Source organism: Camelus ferus, chromosome 15, assembly GCF_009834535.1.
Source record: "Camelus ferus isolate YT-003-E chromosome 15, BCGSAC_Cfer_1.0, whole genome shotgun sequence".
NCBI classification, from domain to species: domain Eukaryota; kingdom Metazoa; phylum Chordata; class Mammalia; order Artiodactyla; family Camelidae; genus Camelus; species Camelus ferus.
In genome coordinates this window covers 39,411,538-39,423,644 of record NC_045710.1, presented here as the reverse complement: position 1 = coordinate 39,423,644, position 12,107 = coordinate 39,411,538, and the positions used below count along the sequence as shown (strand labels likewise).

The following is a 12,107-nucleotide window of genomic DNA, read 5'->3' as shown; positions in this document are numbered from 1 at the left end:
TCTGGTGATGAGGCTGTTAATATCTCAAACAGTCCATCCTTACCTTCCCCATCTGTTGCAAACTTCTGGGCAGAGGCATTGACACCTCTCACCCGTTCTGCCTGGATGCCAATGTCCGCTTCAACCAGGGCGTGCTTCTGTAACAGGTCTTCCACGCCGAGCAAGTGTTTGCCGTAGTCTTGAGACAGTAATAGCACCTGCACACAAGAGGCAACAGAAAAGGTGCCCATGAATACAACCCTCACTTCAGTGTCTCCTATTCTCTGGATGGGATGGGAGCCAACAACCGACCTGCACCCTCCCTCTGGCCAGACAGCCTCCCCGTATTTTTAGGGGAAGGTGATGGAGAGCAAACCAGGGCAAAACAAACCCCAATGCCGGCAGCAGGAGAGACATAATAAACTAATGATTGTCTACCTTGGAATAAGCAAGACAAACCTATACTAAAAAGTACAAAACGGGGGGAAAAAAAAGGAAGGGGGAACCAGTAAGAAATATAAACTGAGTCTCCAAGAAGAAACTGCTACAGTAACAGCTGTTCCAGAAGATAAGCTATACAAAACAGTAACAGACTCATAGACATAAAACACAAACTTGCAGTTGCCTAGGGGGCGGGGGGTGGGAAGGGACAGACTGGGATTTCAAAATGTGGAATAGATAAACAAGATTATACTGTATAGCACAGGGACATATATTTAAGATTTTGTGGTAGCTCACAGCAAAAAAAAAATGTGACAATGAATATATGTATGTTTATGTATAACTGAAAACTTGTGCTCTACACTGGAATTTGACACAACATTGTAAAATGACTATAACTCAATTTAAAAAAAAAGAGAAGATAAGATAAAGGTAATAGAGCTGTTTCATGTCAAAGTTTAAACAAATCTCAAAGAAGTTGCTGACACCTTAACTGGATGCGCTCCTCACCTGAGAGCTCATTGGTATGCCTCTGCAAAACTTACATAGTCAATGGGAGAAGAAATCTATTTGAAAAGCTTATAAACCACATCTCTAACCAAGTAAGAACAGGGTCAGGTGACTGTCATGTTTAGGGAGTCCTGAGCAACACCTTTGGTGGAAGTTTGAACTCACTAACATTTTCTTTTATTTCTTCCATCGGCCCAGTTTGGAGGTCTCATCATACATCTTCTCCAGATGGAATTTCTACTTTATTTTTATTTCTGAGGAATCTCTGGCCCAATCTGAATTATAAAGTGCATCGTGATTTCTAAAATGAAAAGCAGCTCTCTACTAGATTTTATGAAAATTTCTATTTTAAGAGATCAAGATAGACCATATATGAGAACATCATAAATCTGGGACAATAAGAGGGAAAACTGATGGTATCAGGTGACCTTCCACCTCTGTCTCCTGCCAGGAATGGTTCAAGAGGTAAGCCAAAGACCACGGCTTACATCCCAGGAAGGAAATCTGTTGCATGAGGTCAAGCTTGGGAACATGGTGTGCTGAGATAAAGAAGGCTTCAGGGTGCGGCCTGCAAACTGCCCTGTTCTGTCCTGGCTGCGAGGTTTCCAGCAGGGGAACTGCTGGACACGGGTGAGCTTTCATCAGAGGCCTGCATCAGAGGACGTGGACAGGCTCAGGACTATGGCACCATGCAAGTCTCTTCCTGCAGGGGCTGGAGAAAGCTGGGAACTCTGCGCTCAGAGCTGTCAGGAATGGAATGCACACACCAGCCCCATCCTGTGACGTGTGCACACAGCTCACACTTACTCCTCGCTGTAACCAGATGAGGCAGACAGTAGGTACATGCTCCACGTACAGGTGAGGGAGGGAGGCTCACAGAGATTTGGAACCTGGCTGCCTGGTTCCCGGGCTGCGTTCTGTCCAAACTGCCTGCTACTCTTCCATTTCCCCACACCACTTGCCTGGACCCCTCCCCAAAGCAGAGCCACTCACCCAGATCAGTGAGATGGGAAACTAGCTCAACTCTGAAGAATTAAAACCACAGGAAAACCACAATTTGATTGATTTTCCCAGCATGAATTATATCTAAATTAGATCTGCATCACAGCAGCAGACCTCCAGCTATGGAGCTGGTCGTCGTTACAACTTCTTCACGCTTCACATCTCATTTACCTCGTGAGCTAACAACCTTCCTGGCGGGGGACGTGGGTCTTCTCTGGCTGTCAGTGGCAGTTAGACCAGGGGCGCAGATGAATGTTGGGGGGTTAGTGGGTGGGTCCCAGAAAAGAGAGGCCTGACTGGATTAGCTCTGGCCTCCACTCGGCCCAGCTTTACCTTCATTTCATCCATCCAGTCCATGATGTAGAGCATTTCCTGGAATATTTTCTGCAGCCCCAGGTTCATCTCGAGACGCTGCCTGCGGGCCCGGAGCAGCTCCAGCAGGTACTCCCAGAGCCGGATGACGTTGTCCTTCCTTGCTGTGATGCGCTTGATATCGTGGTAGTTCTCCGCCTCCAGCTCCCTGGCCACGGCCACCACGGCCTGCACGCGCTCCTCATACGCGGCAATGTCCGTCTCTATGGCCTCATGCTTTTTCGTGGCGGCCTCGACTGCGGGAAGGTCAAATCCAAAGTTGTCCTAAGAGAAAAGGGAATGAAAAGAAGTACAAATTCAGAAGCCATTCAACTGGAACAAAGAAACAGAGAATGGAAGTGGAGCCCCGAGCACACCCCTTAATCTTTGGTAGTCCCAAAGCCAAACATCAACCTCCGAGTCCCAGCTCCCACTGGTCTCTGCCTTCCCTGGGGCCTGAGGACTGTGCCTGAGCTCAGATGTCATCCCCAAAGCAAACCAGCAACTTCTCACTTTGCAGAAGGGCATGGTTCGTATGTAGCATCTGACTTATGAGACAGGAGGAGGTGATGGCTATGTTAAGCCAAACAGGAAAGAAGTCATTTATTTATTTCATGACCAGTCTACCTGCCTTCAAGGGGTAAGCTGGCCAAAGACTTGGGGAAAGAGGGAAATGCTTAAAAGCTACAGAAATGTGAATGTTTTACACACACTCACTGGCTCTAAACAAACTCTGTTTAAGCTACTTCCAGATCTATGAAACATTAGCTAAATAGAAGAGAAAGTATATTGGAAATTATAAACATCCTCTTCATGAGAAGTGGTGAGATGGCTTAACAGCTGCTTCAGAACACTGGGTGTTAACTAACAGCTGCCCTAAGGCCCCTGGGTACGGTCTAGGTTCTAGGCCACCCAGGCAGCAATTTCTCGAATGCTGTTCTAGAGTAGGACCTGAGACACCAGACGCTGGTTCTCGCTCAGCCAGGTCTCTCTCATAGCTGCCTTGCGGTCGAATCTGCGGGCGAGCTGTTCCAGTTTCTCCTGTCTAATGAGCTCGTTCCGCAGGGCCAGTTCTCGCTCGTGCTCCGCTTTTTCCAGTCTTTCCCAGGCCTGTGGAAGTGAAAGAGAACAGTTTCCTGCAGTGTTCAAGGAACCATCCTTGGCTGCGGTTAACAGCCAGTGCTTCTCAGAACTACCCGAGAACTTAAAAGGGAAATCTCATTTCCATCCTCAGTGACTCAAGCCTTGGGAAAAAACTCCCTTTTCTCTCAGTTGAGTCCCATGGGAACACTCTCCCCAATCTAAATCTAAAGATTCTGTGTTGCATCTGGGAAACAAAATGGTGTGCATATGGAGCAATGTAACTAAGTTACAAATCTCTTACTTTAATTGTGAGGAAACAAAGTATTTTCAATGGTTCTGAGCATAAAAAAAAGATAAATAATCTTTCCGAAGAAATCATATTATGAATCTCTCATCTACATCACCCTGAGTCACTTGTTTTTAATTCAGGAGTATTTTTTTCAAAATTCTCATCAACAAATAAATTCATTCCTATGAAATATATCTTACTTCGTATTAAAAAATTTCCACTGAAAAGAATCTAAATGTGAACAACTGACCACAGTTTTAGATTTTTTAAATTTCTACTTGGGAATAATGCTCACTGTGAAATTTTATAATTGCAGACATAATAAGCATGGTAACAAAAAATTTTTGACAGCTTCTTTAATGGAAGGAGCCCAAATCCTAAACCCCAATCTCTAGGGAGATTCCAGATACATGAAGTAAGACTTTGAGTTCTCCCATCTTCAATTTAAAGATGTTTTGAGTCAAATGCCTCAGACAGATGAGAGGTAAATTGATTGTGTACCTGAGTAACAAGATAAACAGGCTGAACCAAGACAGGTTTGATAAAATCTAACATCCCCCACCAAACCTCTGACAGGCTGGTCCACCACAAGCACTCCCCCGACCCTCCACATTGCCTGAGCAACAGGTGCCACTTATCAATGTGGCAGGACAGGAAGGAGCCTTTCAAAATCACTTAGCAGTCAAGACCCAGTGAAAGAACCTGAAAGTCTGGCCCTCCCGGGACACCAGACGGATCCATTTTACCTTGTTAATATCAGAGATGAGCTTCCCCTCCCGGGGCATGTAGACCTTCTGGTTATTGGCCCTCATCTTGCTCTGAATAGTGAAAAGCAGGACTTCCAAGTTCCCCTTCTCAGTAAATCTAAGCAGAGAAAACCAGCCATTAAGATTATCTACTCTATTTTGTTCCTTCAAAGGGGAAAAATTCATTTGCTTCTGGAGGAAAAAAAAACTTTATGCAGCCACACCGTTTTAAAAGTCATTTATCTCTGGTTTGATTTATGTGGAATGCATGTTAGAGAAACCGCAGTGGGCTAGTTTTGGGGCATTGCTGACCTCAAAATGGGGCCAACTGTGGGATTTTCCTGTGGCTGTTTGCTGTGACTGAGATTTATATTTGGGGGTACAGAATACTATTCTTCTGTTAACCAACTCCATCAAGACTTAGACCCCAAGCCCTGGATGGTGAACTTGTTTCATTCAGAGAGCACAGCTGAATGCATTCAACAAAGATCACTTTAAACTACTACCCGCTGTCACTGTCAATGGGTTGCAGGGACCTCAGCCAGGAATTCACAACTAAGTGGAGCTTTCAGGAAAAGGAGGAATGACTTTTGCTACAATAAGCAAGAGATAAGGTCCACAATCCTTACTGGACAATTATGCATTTTAAAGATATGTGAAAAATCAAACTTTTGAGGGTAGTAAAATCCGATCCGAACTGCTAAGAAACTACTGTCTTTATTCATACATTGTGAATATTAACACAATTTGCTACAGATATGTCGGTGGGCTTGATTATGAGTTACTGCCTCAGACTCACCTGGAATCTTACAGTACACAACATAACATGCATCCCGCTACTTCTCTAAAATCCAAAAACTATGGAACTCTGAAACACATTAGGCCCAAGAATTCTGGATAAGGAATCGGGGACCTGCACTATTTCTTGGGATTCTCATCTATCCCAGGTATCAGTGGCACATTTCTACTGGAAAGGGCTCACAGAGGGTATGACGTGTAACACAACTCAGCAACAGAGGCTCAGGTGAAAAGGAGCAGGACAGGCTGCTGCTAAGAAGCATTCACTGAGAGAGGAGACCACACAAGTCAGAAAACGGGTCTGTGGCTGCCATGATCTCTCTTCCCACGTTAAGGGTAACGTGTTCCAATCTGCATCTTACTTGGGTGGTTTCTCCACAGTGCGGTATGTGTTGAATGCCTGAAGCTGTTGCTGAACCCCAACCAGCGAGTTGGCAAATTTGCGATTGTTCAAAATAATGATGGTTTGTTCAATCCATTCCAGAAGGTCGGAGGCAAGGGATTCATACTTTTCAATCATTTTTTCTGTTTCAATAGCATTGTCAAGCACCTGCAGACAAGAGTTAGAACAATGGAAAAGCAAGATCGTATTGTTACTTAGAGGGAAACATGACTGCAGCCCTATAGGAAGCACACACACACTTAATGACTGGCTTTGAACGGGTCTAGGAGGCTTTGGCACAAGCACTTTTAAACTCCAGGAACCATTTGCTAAAGGCACTCAGATTGTGGATATTACTTGTGAGCAATGACATCTTAACTCAACTGCAACTGGTTTCGTAACCTCCCAACCCCCAGGCAAAGGGTTTAAGATCCTGAATGACTCCTGATGCCTAAACTCCAAAATTCCTAGAGACACAAAAAGGGCTCTATTTTGCTAGGTCCTGTCCTGTGAATCCCTGTGACGTTTCCTTTCTATTGCGCTGGGGAGACAATGTCATCTGGTCTGATGTGTTTTGAAATAATACATGGCAGGGGCAGGAAGATCAGCCAAACGAAAAATACTGAGGCCTTTCCAAGTGGGGTAAGTGGGATTTTCACTCCCATGACATCAGGCAACTCAGATTCTCAATACTCAATTTTCTGGCAAAGCTGAGGGGAGGGATGTTTCTGGGTCTGAGATTCCCCCTGAAAGCCCTTCCTAAATATTTAGCCACCACTCCTACTTCCTGTTGCTCTTTGGGATGGAGTGGCTTCTGCCCACTTCCCTGCCGTGTGAAGAGTCCACCACGATCTCCTAACAGCTGAGTGCCTGAGTGCGTGGCGGCAGCACATTAAGACATGGCCCTTGATTATGTCCCACGACTTACAGAACTAGTGCGAGCTCACCTTTCCAATTCGTTTTCCTTCAACAGCCAAGGCCTTCATCTTGGAGAAGTAGTGGTAGTAGGTCACCACGTAAGTGATAATGGACTTCTCATCGGGGTGGTCCACACTGATATCTGTAACCCAGAGAAGCCTCTGTTCAGTGCTCTGCTCAGGGTGCCGCCGCCCAGGCAGCAGGAACAACCCAGGACAGCTGCTCAACACTGAACAGGCTCATGTTTTTGTTTTTTGCACTTGAGAGTTCTGCCATCAGTGTGTTAACTGTACAGCTAACTAACTAATGAGGGTGAGACCCTCTCACTGGCTCTTTTACCACACAAATACTCAAAATGCCTTCTACTGCAATAAGGACACAAAAGTCTTAATAGACACAATTCTTTCTCTAGAGGATCCCAGGCCACCAAGATGACAAAATATATGTAAAACTACTATACAGAAATGAAGAACATAGTAAGAATTCACTCAGCATTCTTAGCAATGTGGTTACTACTCAGATACACCAGGTCCACCTCCCTACCTCCCCCATCTACCAAGCTGGTCTGTGCTTCAGTTCTAACTTTTTTCCCTAGTCACTAAGTCTACAGACATTGTTGTCTCCTTGTTACCCATGTCCAGTTAGTCACTAAGTCTGAAAACGAATGACGAAATCATGGTCACTCATGGGGCTGACTCTCATGGTCACACAACCAGGCCTGACACAATGGCTTCCTCACTGGATCTCCCTGTTACTCAATTCACTTTACACACTGTCCCTAGCTGATCTTCCAGAAACACAGCTGTGAACACACCTCCTCCTAGACTGAGTTACTCAAAAGTGCCCTGCAGTCTGAAAAATAAAGTTTAAGCCCCCAAGTTCTCCATGAATTGCTGTAACTTTCCTTCCTTCCATCCAGCTTCAAATATTTACAGGCTTCCTTAAAGTGCCAGAATTCCGTTTCAGGCATTCTACTAGTTCTTCTAAGACACCTTAGATCTGAACCAAACGGGACTATTCATCACTTCCCCCTACACACCACCATCCTCCCACCACCACAACTCCCAAAATTCCCTCTCCTCACTGACAAACACCCTTTGCCTGAAAAGGCTTTCCCCACCCCATCACCGTCTTCCTATCCTTCCAGGTCCAGCTTAGAGGCTACCACTCCTCAGGGCCATTTCTGACCCCTACAGCTGGAGGAACTCTCTCCTCTGGTTCCATAAGGGCTCTGTTTACATGGACACAGAGTTTGCCTTCTGCCAGGAACTATGATTACTTATGCACATTTCACTAGCCTCACAAGACTAAGTCCCCAAGGTAGGAACACAGTCTTGGGGAGCCCTTTGCCACCCTACCTCCCAACCTCTTAAGGGTGCTGTCTATGCAGAGAGGGTGGCCAATGAATGTTTATCGAGGAAGGGAGCAAAAGAACGAAGGTGGCAAGGCTTCCAGGTACGGCAATGTTCAGGGAGGTGCTCAGCTCGGAACAGACTGAGGAGAGAAGCCACAGATGGTTCATAATCAAAAGATTGGGCTCTTTTAAAATGTGCGTTCACATGTGTACCTCACTTCTGGCAGCCTGTGTGAGGCAGGGTTGTTTCTCTTAAAGATGAGACCACCAGGGTGCAGGGCAGGAAAGGTCCCTGCTCAGGGTCACCGAGGCAGCTGGTGGCAGTGGGGGCCACAGCTACTGTTCCCACCCCAGGGCTGCTGAGGCCGACTCCTGTGTCTGCCCGGTCCCATCAAAGTGGGCCCTTCGTAGAGAGAACTGGAGGGAGGCTAGGGGAAAATGACGGCCCTGTACGCAATTTAATAAACACAAAATGTTGACATAACCGGCAACGAGCAAGCAGGCAAAACCTTCCCCTCAACCCCTTTTTAACTTGTTTACAACTGTAATTTAATTGATGATCTCTGGGGCACCGGACAGCTAATAATAGCAGAGGACAACTAATAATCAAGATCAAACCCACAGAGTAAGTGACATCAACTGCCTTTTTTAGCTCCTTGTCTTCAAGTGATCTGGGAAACATCAACCCCCTTTTCACAGTGAGCAGTCATTAGAAAGATTAACTAACAAGTGAGTTATTTTAAAAATTTTGTCTTGGTGATTAAAAAAAAGGTTCTTTATCAAAGGTTCTTTCCCAAAGCTAGGATTCAGGAAGGATGCCTGTCCACAGTAAGGCAGGGGTTAAGTACAAAGATTTATCATAGCCCAAGGAATTTTAGTTTTTTGTTTACGTTGAGAAATCATTTAATGGGCTAGAGCAAAGATAATTTTATCTCAGCTTCCTGCAGTGAACATATCAGTGAATCTGATGCACTGGAAAATAGCAAGAAGCCTGCCTGCAGCCTCCTGACCTTGAGCTGCCCTTGGGGAGCTCAACTTCCTGTTCTATATTTATAAGAACTTTAAACTTTCACTCTCTAATATTTGCTCACAGTTGAGAGGTTCTAAAAAGCTCCAGCACTACAAACAAATCCTCTTACATTTTAAAGGTTTCTCCATGTTAGAAAAAGTCTCCACAGGAGCTCACACTAAGACAAAGCCTACAACTGGGATTGTGTTAAGCAAGGGAGCTATGACCTACGGGACGGCCCCACACAGGTCAGCTCTGTGTCACCTGCAGCCAGTCTTTGGGTCCCACTGCAGGGATCTGCAGAGCAGAGAGAGGTGGGCTCCATGCAGAGCCTGGGGTGCTGGCCCCAAGCAGCCAGCCGTGAGGAGGGCTGTGAGTGTTATCTTCTGCTACCCACTTGCTCCTGGTGCACCCTCCTCATCTAAGCTCTTCTTGCTCAGGAGCAGACACCAGTCTCCTAGGGAGGCCCCCGCCCCCATCTCCACAGGAGCCAAACCAGGCTCTTGCCACCATGGGCTGAACGTCAGTCAACAAGCGTGTGGAGAACCTACAGCATTTCCTTTCCTTGAGAACAGAGGCTAAGAGCCTTCAATGACTCCCTACTGCCTGCTGAACCACATCTGCAAATGTTAACCTATCAGGCCCCCGCCTACCTCTCCAGTTGTATTTTCCCTATTACCACTCTAAACACCATCCCCAATGAACTGCTCATCCCCAAACACAGCCTCCTCTTTCCTGGTCCCTCTGCTCACACAAATCCCTCTGCCTAGCACGTCCTCTCCTTGAGAACATGTTTATTAAATCATACTCATCTTGCAAGGCCTTTTAACATGTAATCTTTTACACAAATTCTCAGGTAACTCCCACACCAAAATTAAGCTCCTCTTCCTGAGAGAATCTCCAAAGCATGCTCACTGAACAAATAAAACTGACACAAAGCAGATTTTATACTTAGCCCTCAGCACTAGAGATGCCCAACCAAGGTCCCACCTCCCACCACCCGAGTCCTCACCTTCGGGATCCAACAGCTTTGTGAGGCCGAGGTGCTGCTCTGCCAGGTTGAATGCATTCTGCAGATTGTAGTGTGCATTGGATTTCTTCAGTTTGTCAAAGTCTATCAGGTCAGGCCTATGAGAAACAAAACACAATAAAAACTGTGGCTTGAAAACACATCGTGTGACCAACAGGACACAATGACTGCTCCAAAGAATCCCCTTAGCGTAGTCAAAGCCTATAGTACTATGTAATCATCAAACAAGGAAAACCGATTTTTGAATAAACACCTCGAAGTTTATTAAGAGAATCGAAGAGAATGGGCGAACTTGTTGCTTTGTTTTGGGAGAATTCACACATTCTCTCCCATTTTCCTCAAGTGGAAGGCAGGAAATTCCACCGTGGTGCAACATCTAAGGCAACGGACTTGTCAAAAGTCACCCGGATCTGCTACAACTGGAGGTCAACATCCTCCCCCAAAACTGTTAGCGTGACTTCTAAGGACTCACCGGTGTTTGTGTATCAGTGCGTTGAAGGCCATGCCATCCCTCCAGCTAGTGGTGAAATTGTGAATGTTGACGTTGGGGTACCTAACACCGACAAGGCACAAGAGAAAGGCAACGCAATTACCAAATAAAGGTCTGTGCTTTTGCAAAATGCAGTGTTTTTTTTAAAAGTCTGTAAGCAGTGTGAAAACATAAGGCAGTGAATATCAATAAGGACAATCAAGTCCAAGCGAATATTGCCTCAACTTCCACTTGCTGTGAAATAAAAATAAAATACACACCCACGTGGCTTTTCTTCGCTTGGCAATTCAATCTGAGAAAAGATGTGAACTGTGTCCTCGACTGAAAACACCACCCTTACTAAGAAAAAAGCGACCACAACCTAGGTGCCTCTGAGGCCTCCCTGCTTCACTGGCTTTCCTTGCCCCCGAGAGAGGTACCACAACCCTGAAGTCACCAAGACCCAAGTTCACCCAGCACTTCGGGAGAGGAAATGGCTGGGATGACCCGTTCGAACACCCAGCTTTCTTTCTTCCCCATATCACTGAGCTGGATGGGGTTTTGTAAATCAAGTAGCTCCCCAAAAGACCTCCCTATGTTTGAAACTTACCCCTCCCTTATCAATCAGCTACTCTGCACAACACTGACTGAATAATTTTCTATCTGTGGTTGATTAAAAGTTCATTCCTAACTTGATCCTCTTATTAAGCCTGACAACTCTTTATTTTCCATAGTTATCACTGACTGATCCTATTCCCTATAGTTACATCTATCCTCCAAGAAGTCCTGACAGTACCTTCTAATTACCCTGGTACAAAACCAGTTCTCAATAAGTACCTATGAGCTTGGACAGTTTCAGTGAGCAATAAATAAGACGCAGTCCTCTAAAAAAATCATTTCACTGAAATTTCAATAAAAGACTAAAAGAAAGGGAAACTGAGATAATGTGTAAAGATAACCCTGAAGTTTACTGCACAAAGCTTCCCAAAGTAACAGAAATTAGAGAGACAAGAAAACCCACAACTTTTACAAATGTCATGGACGTGATTCTTAAACATGGTTTCAGGGTTTTAAAATTCAAGATAAACTGCTCTCCAGGGCTTCCCTAATAAACAGAGGGAAACTGAGCAGACGACAGGTCCCCAGTATACATCAGAACTCCTTCTGTTCTGAGAACTAGCTGAAATGTTAGTATATCAACAGCTTTCGAGTTAACAAGATGGCTCATTGGAAGCAGTGAAAAGGATACTAGTCAACGCCTTGTTAAGTGATGACCATGGCAGAACCTGGTCCTGGGAGAAGCAGCCCCAGGCCCCGAGTTCACGCTCACCCAGCTGTCTTCATCTGGCACCACAAGAGCAGAGCGTCCTTGGCAGATTTCTTCTCTTTGTTGTCTTCAGTTTCCACACTGATATCCTGGATCTAAGATTTACAAAGAAATTTTAGATGAATAGATGGGTCAGCTTCCTAACGAAAGCCACAGAAGACCAGGTCTGCGTATACATAAAGAGTAAACTTTAGATCAACACCCAGCCCTGCAGACCGGCTACTCTGAGGGTCAGACGAAAACTGGTCTCTGAAGCCAGGGTTCACCTCTTAGAAACACCAACAGAACTCGGTTTTCTACTCTGCACAGGGAGAAGAGTGAAGACTAGTTATCTGCATGACTTCCCAGAAACAATCAGGGGTCACTTCTACCCCCAGCATAACCCACCTTTCTAACTAAAAGCCAGCATGGTGGTTCAC

The 12,107-nt window shown here is 45.5% G+C and overlaps 1 protein-coding gene across 6 annotated transcripts in view; it reads right to left on the bottom strand.

The window, feature by feature from the left end:
* SPTBN1 (spectrin beta, non-erythrocytic 1) overlaps positions 1–12,107 on the bottom strand; it is a 204,033-nt gene that overhangs the window by 59,951 nt on the left and 131,975 nt on the right. For all 6 annotated transcript variants that reach the window (XM_032497549.1, XM_032497550.1, XM_032497551.1 and 3 more), the window contains 9 exons: positions 11,692–11,783; positions 10,365–10,445; positions 9,875–9,990; positions 6,529–6,641; positions 5,562–5,749; positions 4,402–4,519; positions 3,235–3,393; positions 2,266–2,568; positions 44–197 (listed from right to left, as the gene is read on the bottom strand). In XM_032497549.1, the coding sequence (XP_032353440.1) occupies positions 44–197; positions 2,266–2,568; positions 3,235–3,393; positions 4,402–4,519; positions 5,562–5,749; positions 6,529–6,641; positions 9,875–9,990; positions 10,365–10,445; positions 11,692–11,783 (1,324 nt within the window). The remainder of the gene's footprint in view (positions 1–43; positions 198–2,265; positions 2,569–3,234; positions 3,394–4,401; positions 4,520–5,561; positions 5,750–6,528; positions 6,642–9,874; positions 9,991–10,364; positions 10,446–11,691; positions 11,784–12,107) is intronic.